The 21,564-nt window shown below is 41.6% G+C and overlaps 2 protein-coding genes across 3 annotated transcripts in view; one reads left to right on the forward strand and one right to left on the reverse strand.

Annotated features, from left to right (window-relative positions):
• Positions 1-3,306, forward strand: part of LOC137277761 (focadhesin-like) — a 482,967-nt gene extending 479,661 nt beyond the window's left edge. The window contains exons 37-40 of the mRNA XM_067809678.1: positions 11-188; positions 802-1,038; positions 1,499-1,574; positions 2,289-3,306. Coding sequence (XP_067665779.1) covers positions 11-188; positions 802-1,038; positions 1,499-1,574; positions 2,289-2,380 — 583 coding nt within the window. The 3' untranslated portion in view covers positions 2,381-3,306. The remainder of the gene's footprint in view (positions 1-10; positions 189-801; positions 1,039-1,498; positions 1,575-2,288) is intronic.
• A 2-nt stretch (positions 3,307-3,308) lies between these two features.
• LOC137277762 (F-box/WD repeat-containing protein 5-like) overlaps positions 3,309-21,564 on the reverse strand; it is a 424,418-nt gene continuing 406,162 nt past the window's right edge. Inside the window, exons 1-7 of one of the 2 annotated variants that reach the window (XM_067809680.1) lie at positions 21,364-21,507; positions 19,899-20,297; positions 17,875-18,055; positions 16,129-16,268; positions 8,823-9,520; positions 7,766-7,978; positions 3,309-7,019 (exon numbers count right to left, since the gene is read on the reverse strand). In XM_067809680.1, the coding sequence (XP_067665781.1) occupies positions 6,803-7,019; positions 7,766-7,978; positions 8,823-9,520; positions 16,129-16,268; positions 17,875-18,055; positions 19,899-20,288 (1,839 nt within the window). In that variant the 5' untranslated portion in view covers positions 20,289-20,297; positions 21,364-21,507 and the 3' untranslated portion in view covers positions 3,309-6,802. Of the gene's footprint in view, positions 7,020-7,765; positions 7,979-8,822; positions 9,521-16,128; positions 16,269-17,874; positions 18,056-19,898; positions 20,298-21,363; positions 21,508-21,564 lie in introns of those variants that run through there. The other variant, XM_067809681.1, reaches the window with a different exon arrangement.

The following is a 21,564-nucleotide window of genomic DNA, read 5'->3' on the forward strand; positions in this document are numbered from 1 at the left end:
TTTCATTCAGGGAGAAGGTGCTGTTGCTGCATCTGCTGGCTAACTGCTTCCAACAGATGGCGGGATGTTCAACCGACTACACCAGTCCAATCAACCGCACACAATGGCTACTGGAACTACTTGGTCATGTTCGCAACATCGCTGTTGGCAATACAACCTTGCCAGATGAGGCACCTCCGCACATAGAGGTAAGATCCATTGATGCCACAAGATCCCAGATTTGAATTTTCTCAACAAGCAATTGGCACATCTGACTTATGTGTGCCAGTGTTATTAATTGGGAATCCTGAAAGTCATGGGTCATTTGCATACGTTCCTGATCTGGGGAAATCTTTGTAAATTAGTGACACTCAATTCATTCACATCACAATTCAGTCTGTTGAAGAAGAAGATTCATTTTGCTCTTAGGACAGAATGGGGTGAGTGAGTGAGTGAGTTTGGTTTTACGCCGCTTTTAGCAGTATTCCAGCGATATCACGGCGGGGGACACCAGAAAATGGGCCTCACACGTTGTACCCATGTGGAGAATCGAACCAGGGTCTTCGGCGTGACGAGCGAACGCTTTAACCACTAGGCTACCCCACCGCCCCAGGACAGAATGGAGGATGCCAGGACAGACAAACCATAATCAGTTGTATATTTGTCATAACTTGTTCATAATTAATAATAACTAGTTGCACAGACGTCAGATTTCCTGCAAGCTTAATGTCTTGGTTATTTGGAGATTCTGTATCTGCGTATGTCATTCTGTTTGTTAGACATCACTGTGCTCACCTTGCACTGACCTTGTTGTTTCTCCAGGTCATGCAGTGTGCTGTGGAATTGGTTGCCAGGGCAATGTGTCTGTGGACCAGCTCTATAGCAGGAGCCATCTCTGGTGTAGGGCCATCACTTTTCAAACTGACCTCAGGAGAGGAATCACCGAGGGGAGACAACTGGGTGGCTGATTATGCAAACACATTGCCCAACTGTCTTGATTTCTTACCAGGATGCATACCTATGTTGGAGGGAAAGCCCTGGGATCAAATTATGTCCAAGGTATTTAGTTCGCCTTTGTAATATGAGAACACAGATGAGTGCTTCATACAAGTTGACAAAAGATGGTACTCGTTGGCGCAAGGGTATACAATACAGAGTGAATAAACGGAGTTGGGTATAAATGCGATGTCATATTCAGTATCAAACAGGCACTAGCCTGACTGAAATAATACAGATGCATAATGCTGAAACATGTATACACAGTAGCGAATTACTGTATGAGAGCAATCACCCTGTATCCTTTAAGCCCCATTTCACGTCATATTAATTTACGCTGAAGCTTGCTGATGATAAATATCATTGAGATGAGATGCATATTTTGTCTAATGAAAGAGCATGAGCATAGAAACATTGGTGTTGAAGGTGATTTCTGTTTACATTATTGTACTGTGTAGTCTGTTGTGTTTTAATATGTATTTCATGTAACTTATTGACAATCAGTATTACATCCAATCTTCAGGCAATTGACTGGTTGCTGACACTGTCTGAGAGTTCTACAGAAGTTGTCTCCCCTGTCATCAGTAAACAAACCAGAGGTCAGTACTGTGATCAGTTGGTTAAGATCATATCGCCACAAAAAAGTTTGAAGTTGTTGGTGAAGCACTATTCAACTGAACACAGTAAAGTTTATTAGGTCAGATGGTCCTAGATCCATTATTCATCTGTGCTTCTCTTCACACTTAACAAATTGAAGTCAAATGACTTATGTACATACCTTGGTTTGTTGGACTCTCAAAGTATAAACTATCTCCAGTTTTTCAAAATGTTATAAATGTTTTGAAGCAGACCCTTCCTGCACTACAAGCAATTTTTGTAGTAACTCTAACAAATAACTTCTCATTTAGTTCAGAAATACACTCTAGTCTTGTTAATTTGAGATCGTCTGTTGCACTGCAAATTGTCGTATTAACGAGGATATCGGACTAAATAATTGAGACTAAATTACCTTTATTCAATTTGTTACCAATAAATAAAGCATAAAGCTGATTGTTGGATAAATAGAGGTGCAGATTAACCAGACTTGACTGTATGTTTCTTTGTGTCTCAAAGAAAAGTAAATACTTTCACGTCTGTTTACTTTCATTCTGATAATATGATGATGAAGAAAGTTTCAGATACACTCATAGGAAATGAAACCTAAGACTTCAGGATGAGCTTGCACTTAGACCCACAAGGCTACTCTGATAAACATTTCCCTTCCACATAAAGTATTTAATCCGTTTTGAAAACCAAGTGATTTCCAATTTCAGAGTCATTGTATATGCTGCGGCACTGCAAGGAATTTAGGAAGGCAGTCGTGTGGTCTCGAGTCTTCAACCCTGACGTCAGTGCCAGCGGCTGATGGGCATTAGTACTGCTGGATTAAGCTTGGAACACTGTTGGTTTGATACCCAACTCATAGTCTCATGGTACCTGAATTGATTACAACCCCAACTCACAACTTCAGCTGAACAAGTGATAATGATTATGCTTGACAAAGTTACAATATCTGTGTCAAACTTTGCACTGAACCTTTCCAACAAACATAAAACCATTATCCAAATCTGGAAAGAATCCATTAAATGAGTATAAAGTTACTGGTTGAAAAAATTTGACTTGGCACCTTTTTTCCTCCCAAGTTCAAGAGATGTTATTTGTGATAATAGTCTTGGTCAATCACAAATATCGGTGTAAACTTCGCAATAGCAACAGTGATCCTAAAATTTGAAAATAATACATTCAATTGTGTTTAAGTTATTGGATGAACAAAGATATCCTATCTTGGACAGAAGGTGCCAACAGATGTCATGGTGCAGTATGTGGGATGCCAAGCTATTCAGTAGTATAGTGGATGCCATGGTGCAGTGTGTGGGATGCCAAGCTATTCAGTAGTATACAGGATGCCATGAAAAGCTGATCTAATACATTGATATGTATTTGAGTGTTGAAATGTATTGTTAATCTTGAAAAGATGGACAAATCAAATTAAATATTCAGCCTTAGGCTTACTTGCATGCATAGTAATACAATGTTGAAATCAGTGTGTTGAAATTCCTATCGAATATACATGTACTTGTACAATTGTGTATGTTGCTTCGTCAAAGTTTTCAAATTGGAAGCCAAGACAGATTACACGCTATGCATGATTTGTAAAGTTGGGAAGGGTTGGCACTCTGAATAGTGTTCCAGAACGTCTTCCATATGACTACTTCAATGCTTCTTAAGTCACCACAGTGGCAAGCTTTGTTTCCACAAAGCACCAGTTGAAAATAAACAACATATAATTGAGTATGTGTTATGTTTTATTATGGTTTGATCAACAGCACTCGTCTGTGAAATCATACAACAGATGACCCTGAATGTCAAAGCTAATATAAAAATCTGCTTCACTGAAAGCATGTGGTGGCTCAACAATAAATTTGTTTCAATGTCTTCAGATTGTAGAGAATAATGTCTCTTTGGGACAAAAGTAAGTCAACATCCTTGTTAGATGGTGACTAAATGTGAAACCAACAACAGCTAAGTCTCATGGTGCTGTATTTAATATAGGTATCACAGTTATTTCCCAAGTTTGCAGTGTTGTGGTGCCATTTTTCGTCTAGTAGCATTTTGATCATGTTTCTAAGTACTTGATCAAATCCAGTTTTCAGGGGAATACATTCTTTTGCTTGGAACTTTATAGCTTGTAAATACAGAGTGAAAAACTGAATAGGATGTCTGAGAAAAATGTGAAGTTTTGAATTTAATTATTCTGAAATATACAGTTTTAATTCTGTAGTACATTGACTTGTATACAATTTTAAATCATCAATTGCATAAGGTTTCAGGATGATCTGAAAATGATACAGAATCATATTAATGTCTACCAAGGATGTACAACTTATTGAATAATATTCATCAGGTATGTTGTTTTTCTCCCAGATTTTAAGTATTTTGGCACTTTTATATACTTTGACTACTCTGACTATGGACTGAAAATGAGGAAACACAGCATTTCATTGTTGCTGTCTTCATTTAAAATCACAGCATCCTTTCAAATTCCACAGGCAGTCAATACTAACTGCTTATAATTACATTACCCTATGATGTTTCCTATGTCTGATCCTGGTGTGGAATAGATTTTCCGATTCTTGGAGATAAGAATTGTTTACAAGATCTGTTATGGATGAAACTTCTATTGTATTCTTCAAACACAACGTTTCAAGGCCTTTCCCAGACCCCTTCATCAGGTTACTGCTATGATGTCAACTGTTAGTTCACCTGAAGGGATCTGGAAAACCCTTGAAACATTGTGTTTGAAGAATTAAAAAGATGTTTAATCCATAACAGATCTTGGTCATACATAACGACTTCTAAATGCTGAACATTTAACAGCAGTGTCCTCGGTGTCAGCTTGCCATGGGAGGAATATCCCAAGCGTGTATATCTGGATATTCTTGTGAAACTCACAAGCAGGATGGGCTGCTGCTGACACATAAAGAACATTAGAGCAATCTGGGATTCAGACATTCAGGATGTACAACACAGGATTCTGGCACAGTCAAGGGAAGCAACTCTGCCTAGCAAATTGTGCAAGCACACATTGACAAATTTACTCCATGGGTACTCCTGAAGTCCATCAATATGCATGTATCAGTGAGATATATAGGATTATTACTGTATCAGAAAATACTCAACCAGAAGCATTTCCTTCCTCTCTTAATAGCACAACATCAAAACCCACCAGATTTAAGCACATCTGCGATCACTGAGAGTGAACTTCTGTTAAACAGTCACAAAGAAAAAGGTTCAACAATAAATTAATCACAGTTATACAAATGATTGTGAATATATACTGACCTCTTTAAAGAACCTGACTTGCATTAAAACACATTCATCATGGAGACATGAAGATTTTCATCACATTCACAAGTGCCCAAAATAAGATGAAACACACAATCAAACACACGTTTCCAGCTGCTTGCAGAGGGTGAGTGCAGGGGTGAAACTCCGGAGAAAATGATGTGTGCACACCCCCTGTCCTGGGTTCGCCTCTGTACACGTAACTTGTCTTAATTTGATGCTCATTGCAAGACCAGCTTATGTTAGACACTTCCTAGAGTGTGTGAGTTGGATACATCACTGCTGGGTTCTATTTTTCTGTCAATGAGTGACAGTTACTACATCACATACCAAATGATCACACTGCATGGTACAAGTGTTCTGTAACCCATGATTGCTGGACATACATTTTGCACATACATACTCTAGCTGAAAGCATGCAGTTTATACCTACGCCTATTGTTTGATAGACACCCATTATTATTGGCATTGCGTAACATTTTATCTGTAGTACATTATGACCACTGTGTCACAGTTGCAGTTATATCTTAGGAAAGGTTTGGTACTTGTGTATTTCTTATGAATCATTTTTCGAGGTTCACTGGAGGTATGTATATGTCAAAGTATTCATGTAGGTCTCTTCAGCTTTAATGTCTGTCCAGCATCATGATTGGATAGTCACATTTATAGACTGGGACACTGCGCTACTGTCCTGGATAGGAATATGGCATATTCATTTTGTGACATTATGGATATTGCATCATGGATTATTATACATGTTAAAACACAAAACCGGAAATCTTATCTCCGAGCACATTGCATGAGTATCTGGACGACAGAGAACATCATTCAACAAGCATTAAACTTAGTGAATCTTCTTGTCCACGTGGTTCTGTGGTTCATGATTCCTCATGACCTAAATGTGGATCAGATGGTCACAATGGGGCATAAATAGTAAGGGTTGTCCACACTGATAACATTCTCACTGGTGCCAACAGGCTGTAAGGGCAATGCTACAATATACCAGTACATATAATCACAAAATTGTATATTTACACTTTTTCAATGGTTGCCAGTCAACAAATATCACAGAAGGAAAATCAAGTTCTGTGGATAGTCAACTTTGTATTGCAGTGAGTACTAATACAATTATGAAGCAAGTGTTTGCTTAATAATGGTTTTAGTACCAACACTGAAACATTGACTATCCATAGAACTTGGTTCATCTTCATCTTACACAGTCTTCAACCTATCTGACAAGAAGAGATGAGTAGTCATGTTGCAGAAGTATGCAACATGTCGCTTGAAAATTTCATTTACTGTCAAGATCTTAAATATGTAGTTATTTAAGTTGTGTTATTCACATGGCATCTTGACATTACTATGTTATTCAACTGGATACATTTTGGAGGTGATGCATCAAAAGGTATATGAGGGGAATTCTGGGACGCTCACAACATTCAACTGGGGTGGGTCACAAAAGTATAAAACATTTGAGGAAAAACATGGACATATTATTTTATACACTATAAAGTGTTTCAGCATTTTGTCTCTTGATAGACGTAAAGAGAATGAAGAATGAAATGGGGGTGGAGTGGGGAGGGGTCTAGGCCGTCCAAACATATGGTAAGCATTAGTGAGGGAGGGGGGTAATTATTTACAGGACATCTGTGCATAAAAATCTCTGACACACTCACACACCCCACCCCTGTCCTGCATCCTTTCCTTGTAATAAATGAGGGCCCCCTTCAGTCCTGATTTATTGGTATTAATGTAAGCACATTTGATTGCCTGTTTAAGGAGGCATTCTAAACACACCAAAAACTCACCAAATAACATTGATTCTTGACTAGGCTACATTGACATAAAAACTGTGAGTAGAAATAATTCCAGCATTGAAAAATACATAGAAAATAAATTAAACAGCATACAAGAGAGAGAAATTCATAACCTGCATATTCTGTCATCTATCTAAAGACTGTGCACATTTAAGGACTTGCTTTAATCTGTTTCTTGATCGCCAAATCTTGATGGTGTGGTCATCACTCACAGTTACAAAATACTCCTCATCTCGAGGACTAAATCCAACAGCATTGACAACACCTGGGCCATGGCCAAATGTACCAAGACAACACTGATAATGGCGATCCCAAAGATATGCTTTTGTGTCCTCACTCCCACTGTAAAAGAAACAATAAATTTTCAAACACATCCAACACCACATTTGCAGCAATTAAATACTTAAAGGCAAAATGTCACAGATTCTGACAATATGTTTGCCTATATTTATGTGTAGGGGAATATGCACTCACTTTAGCTTCTTATTTGTGCAATTAAAAACTTATCCCTAATGTCTTGCCTGACATGGATAATTGAAACTTAAAGGCGAACAGCTCCCAAACAGAGGAATGGGCTTAACACATTGTGCCCATTTCAGAAATCGAACCAGGGTCTGCAGTGCATCGAGCAAACATCTTAACCACTAGGCTACCCCACCACCCTTCCATATATGGAATGTAAACAATTTCTTTGTACATCAAAAACTGTTGTATGTAGTGTTGATGATGTTTGCCAAATTGGTTTAAATCAGAAACTGTGTACGATATTCGTATAGCACGTCTAAGGGACATAACTCTATGGGGTTCGCTTGCAATAATCATAACAATGTTCAGCCAGTAGAGGCTACAACAGTCGATTTAATACAACGCTACATGCATTCATTAAAACTTTTACATTTAATATTGAAATGTTTTTGGAATAATTATACAGTAACTTCTCAAAGGGCTGATAGTATTATTGAGAGAAATGCATTATATATTTTTGGAGAAGTGTAGTGTGATAATACAGTAATTCCCTGATCCTGCCCCATGTACAGCAGTATCCTCTTTATGATGAATGTGCCAAGAGTGTTGTGACATATGCCCACCTGCCAATGTAGTGTTGACTGGAGTCGAGGAATACAAAGCAGCACATAGTGGACTGGGAGTAGCCTTTGTGACCTCTGTACCTGACACCTGTGTCACTGAGGTCCTGAAGGTCAATCACCCGAACTTCTATCTCAGGTGAAAGTTCTGGGGTCGCCCATGGATCGCTGCGATCGATCTTCCCAACCCAGGGTCGACAGTTTACAAACAGGTACCTGCAAAACATGACAATCAATGTTCCTACTGTGCATCAGTTGTACTAAACACTAGAGAAAGATACTAGAGAGTTTAATAATAACTTTCAGGGCAAACAATTTCAACATCAAATTTCCTTCCCAACAAATGTGGCTATTAATCATCCCACTTCACATCATGTTGTTATTTCAAGGTATAGAACTCCACTCTTAATCTTTACATGATAAACAAATCGACAAGTTACACTACTGATTATTGTGACCTTTTCACATGTTTATTGCTCGATATCTGTTAAGAATCTTTTGCCCCAGTCGTGACAAATCTGAAACTGTCTTACCCAGAATTATTACTTTTTGTATCATGCAAATTAAAAGCAATTGTTTAAGAAGTATTTGTTTGAAGAGGATGAATAGAAATAGTTCATGGATACCAAGTATTGTATTGTATTGAAACCGTAAAAGAAAATTTTATGTAGAAGAATATTTTGAAGCATCAGCTGTTGTTTTTTACTTTCACTAACTTCCAATTTAATCACTGAAGTGCCTGTATTTAATACAAGTATTCAAGCAACATGACACATACTTTGCATCTCATTTGCTGTTGGTACTGAGGTCATCCAGTGACAAAATGTTAATGCCTTTGACCCAAACCAATTTAAAGACAGCCTCTGAAAGAACTGTCAATACACTGCTCAAAAGTAGCTAGTGAATGTCTGATCTGTCATGGCTGCTAGTATTCAACACATAGACTTCCAACAGTGGGTGTTCTTTAGCTTGTTTGGTTGTATATACGCATCCCCAACGGTTTGTACTGTAAACAAGGAAATTCATGAAACTGGATAAAGATTAAGAACACAATTTTTACCGATGGTCCTGAGAGAGACACAGACCAGTCACATGACCATTCAGATCAATCATGTGATCAGACATATCGGGTTTGCGAATCCGCCTCATCTCAATGTCCTGGTTGCTATAGTTAACCACCATGTGACTCTGAATACTGTCAAGGTCAGTCACAACTGACTCCATTGTCCGCTCGACCACGATGTCAGAAATCGTGTTGGGTGAAATGTCCTTGAATCCCAGTTGATGCAAAGCCACTGCAAATTCCCCAGTCACGTATATCAAGTTCCTCAGTTTTAGGTGATGCATGGACGTTACATTCCTCTTTGAGTGAGTGTTTGTGTTTCTCTTGGAAACATATCTTGCCTCTGGTTCTTCCTCCATGTCTGAATCGTCAAAAGAGTCCATATGCAATGGATGACCATTTTCCTGAATCACAATATTGCTACACATCTGTTCTGTCTTGCTGCAGCTTGCTGACGAGGTGGCAACAGGACACACATCATCTTCCCCACATTCATGATGATTTAATGAATACCCTGATTCACCAATATTCTCGAGTTCAGTTTCCTGAATGGGAGAAATACCTTTTGTTGGCACATTAACGACAGTCAAGAACTTGATGAGACTGGCAGTCTCACTACAGAAGGTAAACAGGGCCAGACCTGAGTGGGTTTCAACTGAAGCTGATGCAGGTAGCAGCTGAGGAATGTCCTTCACCTGGAACAAGACATAATGCTCTATTTGTCACAATAACTCTCATATCTGTTCTTCAGAACAGTCAACACTTCAACACTTCCTGAAATAATTATTAAACATTTCTCAAAATTATTAAAATCTAAATATTTTAGATATTTAAATACTTACATCCATTGTTGGGTGGGCGTAACCTCCCCATGGTAAGGTAAGTATTTAGATTTAATAAATTTTTAACTTACCTTACCATAGGGCTTGTGCATATGAATTCGCCAGACAGGATGGAGGTGTCGGGCTTTGGAGGACAACAGTAATAAACAAACGTATCTGAATAAAATCAGGACCGAGGAGACTAGCTGGAAACTGGAACAAGAAATAGATAGTAATCGTCAGTAAAACCAACTCCCAACAATCAACCACTGAATAAATTCACCAAAATCATACACTTCCTTAAAACCCCAAGGTAATAAGACCATAATTACCTAGCGGGTGGAAGGTCAGTTGAGTTGCTGAGCTACCACAGACCCAAAGGTAGTGGCTTGCAAATACTGTGGAGGAACGCCCAAAACATCACTCCATAATTGCTGGAACAGAGCAGTTTCTGTGCATAGCCATGGTGGACGCTAAAGCCTGAATCTCATGCGGGTTACTGGCTGACGGGTGCGTTAAGTGTAGGCCGCCAAATTAGTTGCCCATAGCCACAACACCACAGTATTTCTAGACACCTCTGCTTTCACTGATGCAGAAAACGGGATGAAAAGCCTTTCCCGAGTCCGTCTTTTCGATGCTAACTTGGAAATGTATAATTTCAATGCCCGCACTGGACAAAGAAGCAGCTCGTCGGAGTCCTGAGGGCCTAGAATGGATGACAATGGAGGGATGGAGAATAATCTGTCCGGTTGTCCAGGGAGCTGGTTCTTGGCGACAAAATCCCATAATAAGCCTAAATAAACCCGGCCATGAGGAGCTTGATCAAACTTTACATGGGTTACATCCAGGGCGTGAAAAAGGAAAACTGTCTTCTTCGAAAGATTCTCAAATGAAGATTTCTCCAAGGGTTCATAAGGAGGGCCACGCAGATGCTCTAAAACAATGTTCAAATCCCAAGCAGGAGGACGAAACTTCACCTTTTGATCCTCGAACTTAAAATTCCTTCAACATGGGGAGGAGTTCCGGCACCTTGGACACCTGCCAGTCGCACTTGACTGCTAAAACAGAATTCAGCGCTGATAAGTACATCGCAATGGTACTGCCTTGCAGACATTTAGACCGTCTCAGGTAAAGGAAAAATTTCGCAACAAATTGAGAGGATACTGTTAAGGGACTCTGTTTCTTAAGTGTACAAAACTTCTCAAATGATAAAGAGATCTTGTAAATACCTGGTGCACAAGAGCAATAACCCTTAGTTCTCAAGTCTTTCTGCAAATGGTCCAAACGTGTAGAAGAAACATCGCCAGATCCGGATGTGGAAGATGACTGTGCAGATGACGTAGTAGCTGCGTCCAATATGGTACTGGTAAGGGGTCCCCGTTGGCGAGACCACGCAAGTTGGGGAACCACGTTCTTGCCAGCCATGAGGATGCGACCAAAAGCAGATGAATCTGCCGGGTCTGCTTGATTTTGGCCACCACCGTAGAAGCACTGGTGGTGGGAATGCATAAGCATCCAGCCCCTCCCATGACAGGGACATGGCGTCGATTGCCCAAGCCTGTGGATCCGGTACGGGAGACATGTACAAGGGAAGCTGATTGTTGAGACGTGTCACGAACAGGTCAATGAGTGGCTGACCGTGTTGTTGACACAGCAGACAAAAAGCCTCTGGGTGTAACATCCACTCTGTTGGCGATGGTCTGCAGGGTCTGGAGAGGGCGTCTGCCAGTACGTTCCTGCATCCTAGGATGTGACAAAACTGAACTCGAATGTTGCGTCATCGAGAATGTTGGCCAGCTGAAACATCTGATCCAACAGCTGCCGGGATCTTGTGGTGCCCTGATTTCGAATCACCCAGACGACCGTGGAGTTGTCAGACGCTATGAGAAGACACATGTTCCACAAAGTTGACATACAGTGCTGAACAGCGAGAATCACCACTTGAAACTCCAGACTGTTGATGTGCCACTTGCATTCGGCGTCGGACCACAGCCCCGAGACCATCTGACTGTTGAGGTGAGCGCCCCAACCTTGAAGGGAGGTATCGACAAAAAGTTTGTGGTCGTGTTTCTAATCTGTCAAGGAGACATTGATGCAAACGTTCGACTCTCGAGTCCACCATAGCAGATACTGGTGAAGATGGTCTGGTATAGGGAACTTGACCCGAAGGTTGTCGGCTTGTATGTGAGGGAGAAGAAAGCGCTGCAACGGTTAAAGCATCAGATGACCTCTTAGCGTCAGGTCCTGAGCAGATGTGAGAAGGCCTAGCATGGACTGCCACTCCCTTAGGGACATCGGCTGAGAGAGTCCACGATCGGCGAAGGTAGCTATCTTTTCCCATCGTGCCGATGGGATTCTGACAAGGTTGGAGTGTGTCGGAAACAGGTCTCCGATGAACTCCTTGGATGGTTCCAGATGGGACTTCTCGCTGTTGACAATCCACCCTAGTTGCTCAAGGAGATATGTGGGAAACGCCTACTGTTTGCGTAGACACTGAGGATCGAAATGATTGGGAAATGATGTATGGGTCGAAATCTATATTCCAGAGATGGAGAAACCTGGTGATTGGCGTTGTGATACGAGTGAATAGCCACGGGCTGTAGAAATGCCAAACGGGAGTACCTTCCACTGGTAGCGACAGTTGTGGAACACGAAACGCAGGAACTTTCTGTGAGGCCGGTAAATCGGGACATGCAGATAGGCGTCCTGTAGGTCTAAACTGGCTAGCCAAGACCAGGGGCTGGGCTTGGCAAGCAGTTGTCCCAAGGAGATCATGCAGAAGTGTGGTGGGTCTTGAAGGTACAGCCTGTTGAACGTTGCCATATTGTGAATTATGCACATTTTCCCAGAATCCTCCTTGTGAACAAGGAAGATGGGTGAGTAGAACCCTGTGGGCTGTTGGGGGTCTCTAGAGCATTCTTGTCTAAAAAAGCCTGAATGCTGTCTGCTAAGAGCACACTTTGGGTTAGAGAGTACACGTGTGGCTGGGGCATCGTTGTCAAGAGACAGCAACACAGTAATGGGGAGCTTGTAACTGGTCTGAGGGATACTGGTGACAAATGGATCTCCTAGAATTGTCCAAAAGATCCCTAGTCTCCCGCCTACAGGAGTGGGTCGTATCGGGACGATTGGGGGCGGGAGGTCCCAGTTGCACTGGACCGAACTTTCAACGCTCTGAGTAGGGACGCTTGCCGCTGCTCCTTCTAGGCATGGTAGGAGGTACCCGGGAGCGCTCAGCGCTGTCCATCACGGTCGGGTCTGTCACGGCTGAGTCCCCTGCCGAACGCTGAACGGACTGAGTCGTGTCTTGGGATGTAATGGCACTTCCCTCTTCCTTCCTATGATTTATGCTGAACGGTCATGAAAAGCAGATCCAAGGGCTTCAAAAGTTGAAATCGACACTTCCGTGTTGGTCAACTCTGCGTGTTGTTTGTAGACCTCCGGGATCATATCTTCAAAGAGATAATGGGACGAAAAAGGCGCCCTAAACAGCTTACGCTTAAACTCCTCCTGCCAGTTAAAGGGGCCGAGGAAACCAGAACGTCGAACAGCTGTAGTCATTGCCAGCGCCGCTTTCAAATGTGCCAACAGGTCATACATAGTCCTAGGCCAAATGCTAGAAAAGTCCCTATCTTTTAGGATCTCTAAGCAGCAGTAGATGTGTTATTCAGTAATTGGTATGACACCTCCCACCCTCCAAAAATTCTTGTTGATGTGGAACTAGCTACAGGAGGTATCAGGCTACTAAAAACTAACTGGGTTCAGTCCACTGTTGAAACAGTGTCCACATGTTCATAAACAAACTGCTTGGGAATTATCACATTGTCTAATGTGTGGTGACAAGCACTGGTGTTCAACATGGTCAAGATATGCAGTTTGGGTGATAAGGCTGGGTGGATCATATTACCTGATTTTCATGATATCTCTACATTTGGCCCAGGAGTATACAATACCTTGCCTTGCCACTGAAACAGCATCAAGAGATGATCCACCTGAGAGGCGGTCTCTTCAGTAAGGTCCCAGGCGGCTGCCGATGTTGCTAACGCCAAAGCTGAAATAGGTTTAAGCATCCTCTTCAACACAGAATCAATGGCCAACATTCTGGAGTCCTAGACTCTGTATGACTTCTGTGAAGAACTCATCAAACGTTTCAGCGATTCATCGTGAGCTGCTCCATTATTGGCTAAGTCCAAACTGTGTATCTTGTAATCACCCTTCTTTGATTTCGGTGCCTTGACTGTAGATGAGAGGGAAAGCTTGGCAAAATCTGCATCCAAGGAAGCAATCGCGTCCGCCACCACCGAATGCGGAGGGACAGTCCGGAAGCCTGTCGGCAATTCAATCGTACACTGCCGACAGAGATAGATAAGTACCCCCATCATCTGAGTCAGGAGCATCCTCGTTATAATCTGGCGAGAAAAACCTTTCCTCCATGTCGTCCCAAGAAACTGAGTGACTGTGACAACGATGGCTAGCTGTAGACGTTGACAACCGAGGCTCCGTACCAGCACACAGACGAGCGTCAGGGGAGCGTGATCTGAGACACCGCGCTGAATGACGAGATGGCAGTGTCCGGGAGAGCGAATGGCGTAGGCTTCTGGAGTATGCCGGTGATCTGGAAGAACGCCTATCCTTATCGCGAGCGATGACAACCGCAACGAGGGCTTCTGGAGCGGGCTCCTGGAGTAGTTGAGCGACAACGTCTATCACGCCGTGAACGTTCTGCTTCAACACGCCTAGCATGCTCCTCCATAAGCTGCTGATGTAGCATCCCTTCCCTAGAGAGGGTAGCGGTAGGCATACGATTGGGAATTCTATAAGATGACAAAGGTGTCGGTATAGGCGTAGGCGCTGACAAGGGAATGGCGGACGAAAGCGTTGGCGTCGGAATAGGCGGAGGCGTTGCTGCTGTGGACAGAATATCATCCAAGGGTGCAGCCACAGGCATTGGCATTGGCGTCGGAAGAATAGAAAATAGCGTAGCAGTCAACGCCTGTGGTGGCGCAGGATCAGTGCTTGGACGCAACAAGGTTCTCAACAACTTCTGCACCTTCGAGTGAGCAAGGGCGTCTGGGTGAGAAAGATCGACAATTGAATTCGAAGAGCGCTGCGGTCCAGGCATTGGGTCCAAGGGAGGCAAAGGAAGCCTTGACGGAGGCAGCGACATCGGCAATAGTGATGGGTGGTCTTCCGGCGTCCGTGCAAGCGATTATCATGAACTCAAAGACAAAGCAGGGGATGACATTTTCCGTTTTCTCTGAGTAAAATGTTTCTTCTTTGCCTACAAGTAGGCCTTGATTTCCTGCATATTAAGAGATAAGCAGAGATGGCACCAATCATCAAAAGCACAATTAACAACTGCACAGTCCAGATGCCAGGGGTGGGGATCCTTTGCAGACTTTTGCACCTTACAGAGTGTGCAAAATTGCTGAGTCATCATAAAGCTGCAACACGCAGAGAAAGACCCACAAATAACTTAAATGATAACCATGCCATAAAGGAACTGGTAAACAAAAAAACAAACCCTATAGCAGATATGGAGTAACACTCCTGCAGAAAACAAATGAGTGACGAGGCAGCAGAGAGAAACAACCAACATGGCTGCCCTCACTGAAACACGCAGAGTGTACAAAAACAGCGCTAAAATGGATATTAAAGACAAGTTATGAACACAACAATACACACTGGCAAGGAAGAAGAGTTGCAGTCCAACCTTTACCCACACGTGCAAGGATACACGGACAAACAACATGGAAACTAGGATATAACGACGCCTGTCGAAGACACGAGTTAGCCAGGTAAGTGAAGATAAATTACTGTAAACTTCACCAACACTAAGGGGAAAACGGTAGAAAAACCATACCTACCAGTGCAAAAAACAACTTTTAATATCAAACAAGTAGCAATAGCATAATCAAACGAAAAAACACATCTGACATGTAGGACGCTTGAAGTAAAAGTGAAGATTTTCATATTGTTTGTGCAAGCGCGGATGTTGAGGTCGCGTCACTTCCATTCCCATACACTCATCGATACATGAGGTAGCCATTTGGTAGAATGGCATATCAACAACTGTCTGATCTCTTCTAAGCGATGCTTGAGGTAATATGCATAAGCCTTATGGTAAGGTAAGTTAAAAATTAGAGACTGTAAGTTAGTGTAACAAAATCTTTTAACAATATTACATCAATATCATGGCAGCGTCACCAGAAATGGGTGTCACATACAGTACCCATATGAAGAAACAAATCTGAGTTCTTGGAATGATGAGGAAATGCTTAAACATTAGGCTACCACGCAGCCCATGAGATCCTGACAGAGTAGATTCTGGCATGTCATTATATGAATTGTAAGAAGATCTCCTTACAGTTATGGTAAGGGATCTACAGACAGAAAAATCCTGAAGAATTACTACAGATACTGATGATTTCACCATTTGAATTGTGTCTTCTCACGATCACTGAGGAAAAACTACTTCTTACCTCAAATGCCTGTATTTGGACAGTGGTTGCAAATCTGTCCAGACTAATCTCAAGGGACCCTCCCAAGAAGGTGCAGCCATTCAGCCAAGTCCCAAACAATTGTGACGGGTCCATAGACACCACTCGGAGTAGTTGGAAATCTGGAAGTGTAATAAAACATGATATATTGATATTTCTGGGTAGGTTCATTTGAAACATTCCATACACTTATACCACCAAGGTGTGTTACATCCATTGTAACTTAGTCTCAGTAATTTCTGTAACACTCCACTACTGAGTCTAACAAACCCTAGGAGGAGGTCGCGTCAGGTAACCCTTGAGCGACCTATGACCGTCCAATCAAACGCGAGAAGGCCAAACGGATTTAACCAGCCAGACAACATATACTGTTTAGGGTATGGCGGGACCTAAAAAATTTGCTAGTCACTGACACTGATGAGTAGTGCTTGCTGATGGCATGGTAAGTATTAGCTAACATTTCCACAAGCTGACATCATTGAATATTGACAAAAATGCTATTTTCAGAGACTGGAGGTGATCTAAAGATGCATTGGGAGGTGATGGACAATGGAGAGATCTGAACACTGGAGTGATGTGTGCCTGTCTTGGAGCTAGAGATGCAATTTTTGTTGCTGTGTTTTTAACATGCTGAAGTCTGTTCATTAGAAATTTGGCAGTATAAATCAACAGGCTGTTACATTAGTCAAGATGTGAAATGACAAGAGAGATATTGAGGGATATATTTGGTGGAAAGCTGATAGAGCTGATGCTCCTCAGTATGGGAAAGCAGGTTCTGGAGATATTGCTGATGTGGGCCTCCATAGTCAGTTGGGAGTCAATTGTAACTCCAAAATTCCTTCCTGATCTGAGTGTGAGCTGCTGATGCTGAGAAAGGATCTGGCTTTAAGATGTTGATGATCTGGAAATCGTCAGCATAGAAATGCTTCAGAAGATCATAGTTTTTAATGATTTCACACAGTTATTGAATGTAGGGGATAAATAACACTGGTGAAATCACTGAACCTTGTGGAACACCACATGTAACCTCAAGTGCTGATAAACACACCCCATTCAGATGAATCAATTGATGCCTGCTGTTGAGATTTTAGTTCCATCGTTATCAATCTCAACTTGAAGGATACTATGGCTGTTGGTGTCAAAGGCTGCGCTAAGGTCAAGTAAAACCAGAAAGGCTGCATAGCCTTTGTTAAATCAAGATTGCTGTTCATTCATGACATGGAACAGGGCCATCTCAGTGCTGTGCTTTGGTTGGTATGCTGATTGGTATTGCTCGCGAAGATCATAAAAAAACAGGTGTTCTGATAGACGAGAATGAGTATGGAAGGTTAGAAACAGGACAGTCTTTCACAGTATAGACCAGAGAGTTTTCAAAGAGTTTGATATGACTCAACTGGCTAGACTTATGCTGACCAGTGACATCATGATGGGCAGGAGGATATGAATGTTGTCAATAATAAGTAGTTGGTTTAGGTCTTATCATCAACTTCAGTATCTCAGCTTCAGAGAAGGCTCAAAAACAGATAAAGGTTCATTCTCAAACTTGACAAGATCATTGTCATTGGTGACGACAAAAAACTTATGGCCTACATAACAGATCAGTCTTTCCAAATAATGAATAGTCAAAGTGTTCTGGTTGTAAACATAAAGCCTTATTATAGAAAGTAGGACGCAATGAATTTCAAACATGATGCTGATTTGTTTGGAACAAAGACAAAAATGACTGACTGTGTTGAACAGATAAAACTGCCACAAATCCTCTTCTGTCTATTTCTGTGCTTTTGACACTGGAGACAAGGAGCATGGTGTCGGACTCATTGAAGCAGGAAAACTGTGTGAAGTCCCACTTGTACCCTGCACGGAAGTCATAGCTGTACTTCAGTCTTGTTGGGTACCCCACTTGCCAAACCTGACAACAAACAACAGTGAGTGAGTAAGTTTAGTTTTATACCACTCTCAGCAATATTTTAGTTATATGGTTTATGACTGTGGTCTGTTAATAATCAAGTCTGGACCAGACAATCTAATGATCAACAGTATGAGCATCAATTTATTCAAATGGGATGACTGACATGTGTCACAGTTAAACTCTCTGTGTTTATTTCTCTAATTACAGATAGTATACTGTTATACTAGACATTTGTATAGTGCTGATATCCAGTTTGCCAGTTCAACTGCTGAAGGGCACTTTGTTTTTCCCCCAATCACTGGATGTCCATCACAATGGCACATCGTATTTTCAATCTCAACTCCTGGGGATCATGCAACTCTTGCAGCCTACTAGGTGCACTGAGTTAATGCAGTTTCCCTATCCTTACGAGGTACCCATTGGCAGCTGGGAGAACTGGGTCACATAGTCACAGTACTTTGTCCATGTTTACTGCATGTTGCTGTACCTGCAACTAGGTGTTTGGACATATTCATGTGGCCACCATCTGGTCATCTACTAATGGATTCATGGATGTTTTTAAGTGCACAGGGGTGTGTACTGCACACTAGGGGTAGTGACAACACTGAGAGAGTCTGAACACAAAGTTGAGTCCACAGGTGAGCTTGATCCCAGCACCTCCTAGATCACTGGATTACTGGCCCTGGTGCCTTAGCTCACCCACCGCACACCGTGTGATTAAGTTATATACAATAGCAGACTCTTGTGTGTGTGCTGCCATGTGGAAGTTAAGGTATTTGGAGCATATTAAATGAATGGAAGACAATAGTAGTACATTCTCAATATCTCCTGGCCTTATGTTCTGACAAGTCTCCACTATACCCTGGATGCATCTACGTGTCGGCCCGATAATTTTATTACCTCCCTTTCCCAGCTCCACATTCTCACCGTAGCCAATCAGCTAAGCTGCTGTTACAACCAAGCTTGCCAGTGCTAACAAAGATAGAGGTTGCAGCTACAAAGGTTTGTTCACAGAGCGACTCAGATTTGGGGGAAATAATACAGACAAATTGATAGATTCGAAACTTTAAAAAAATACATGCAAGAGCTTCTTCTACCTCTTGCAGAGAACATCTGCATGGTTTGTGTTGCCAAGTTTAATCGGTTAGATAATTTAAAAAGCCAAAGTGAGTAGTGATTGGTTCGTTCAACTTCCTAGTGTAGACACTAGGCCAAAGGAAGTAATAAATTTCATCCAGGGTATAGTGGAGACTTACCAGAATATATTCCTTGGAGACATCGAGGATGATGGTAGTACTGATGATGTGTACAGCAAATGGCAGAATTGTTGATGAGCAGAACAAATGGAAGAAAACGTGTTGGCAAGTAGGGAAAATGTTGGAGCAAAGGGCAGAAGTGTTGACATGTACAACAAACATTAGAGCAATGTGGCTGGCAAGAAGGAAATTAGGAAAAAGGCTGGAGCAAATGGTAGAAGTGTTGATACGCTTAGCACAAATGGTATTGGAAAGTAGGGAAAATGTTGGAATAAAATGGTAGAAGTGCTGGCGAGTAAAGAAAAATTTGGAGCAAATGGTAGAAGTGTTGGCATGTATAACAAATGGCACAATTGTTGTGTAGAACACAGAAGTGTTGGCATGTATAACAAATGGCACAATTGTTGATGTGTAGAACACAGAAGTGTTGGCAAGTAAGACAAATGTTAACCATTCCTTCATTCACTTACAAAATCACTGTTGTTTCAGTTTCACTCTCTCAGGACACAACTGGATTACAAACTGTCATCTGTCAGTATTTGCAAACGCAAAAGTAAACATGACTCATAGGTTAAGTCCTAACATACCTTCACCGAGCAATCCTTTGACGTTGTGGCAAACAGGGATCCATTGTGTGCAAAGCTAACATGTAGAACTTCATCTGAGTGTTCAGTAAGCGTCTCACTCCAGACTAGAGGAGCATAGTAATACAACCTCTTGTACTCATTTCTCCAGGAGCAGTAACCTGGCGCGATCTTTCCACTAATGTTCCACTTCCTGTACACTAGTTGCCGCCATAGGCTCTCATCATATGCCACCGCTCGCCACCGACTGCACACCTGAGAAGCTTTCAAGACATCTTTGGCAACCAAGTTGCTGAAGATACTGAGAAGGAGAGAATCTGGAATGTTGGCCATTGAACATATAGTCACTGGTGTCTCACTTTCTGCATCATCCGATGGAGCATCAGTTTCCATTATCTGTAACTGGAAATCATTTGGGTAATCAAAATTATTCCATAAAATAAATTATTAGTATGTCATAAAACTATTCCAAATAGTTTTGAAACTATTTCCAAATGGCAAAAGAGCATTTGGAAAAGAAAATCATATTCAAGATACTGTGCAGCAAAATACAAAATATTTATTCAGGTCCTTGTACAAGTGAGTTGGTATCACTGTAATGACCTCAAAGTGGCCATAGATGAATATTTGGATTAAATCAATCATTCAGCAAAATTACACGCATCATAACCTGTATGTTTTCTATTAATTAGAGGTTGAAGGATACTATGGATGAATCCCAATACACTTCTTATATTTCATGATATTCACAATGGCACTGTATATTCACTGACATTCCTTGAGGGGATGCTGTTTGTTTTTGGTGAGCCAAACCGATGAATCATTTAATTTGGAATTTCAGTTATGAAATATGGGATATTGTCAGGTAAAAACGCACAGCCAACTGAGGATTATCAGATATTAGTATACTAGTTTCCACTATGGTACTATGTAATTGAGAATGGGTACCTGCAATTACCATTACAAGCTGTAAATGGTGTGTTTGGGATTTTAAAATCCAAACCCAAGACTACTAACCTAAGGCTTTAAGGACAGGGTCAGTGAATGGTGTGCCATACATCAGGAAAGTATTCCTGACATTAACTAGCCCAAAAATGCTATAAGCAGGAAACAGTTGTCTTGACAATCTAACAACGCCGTCAACATAGAAGTGTAACTAATCATCACAATTTAAAGATAACAATATGACTGACTTTAAAAGCAGTAGATCTACTATGGCCTCGATGTAATGAGTTTCGACAAGCATAGATCTAATGGCCTAAATGCCAGCAGCAAATTCTACCGGATGCAAGGGTTCATTAATACCACATACACTGTTCGCTTTTGTCTATCGTAACAGCAAGGATAGATCTGCTAAAGGGTGTGGATAAAGGGCGTAATTTTCTTCTGGTTTGTGACTCAGAAAAAACGGGATAAGTGCCTGTGGGCGATATTCTAAAATTCCATCAGACAGCGACATAAGACACACCTGGATACGATTTACTTTGACTGCAATATCTTCTTTCCTAAATAATGCGTGATCCCTGAAAGTGTTCAATCAATCGGCAAATTCATGACAATCATCAGGAAGGGTTGTCTGTTTACCGATTATGAGATTACTTTTGCTATTCTTCACCGGATGTATTAGAGTTGCCTGCCCCTTGACATGGATATTTTTGTAAACATTTCC

Source organism: Haliotis asinina, chromosome 3, assembly GCF_037392515.1.
Source record: "Haliotis asinina isolate JCU_RB_2024 chromosome 3, JCU_Hal_asi_v2, whole genome shotgun sequence".
Lineage (NCBI taxonomy): Eukaryota > Metazoa > Mollusca > Gastropoda > Lepetellida > Haliotidae > Haliotis > Haliotis asinina.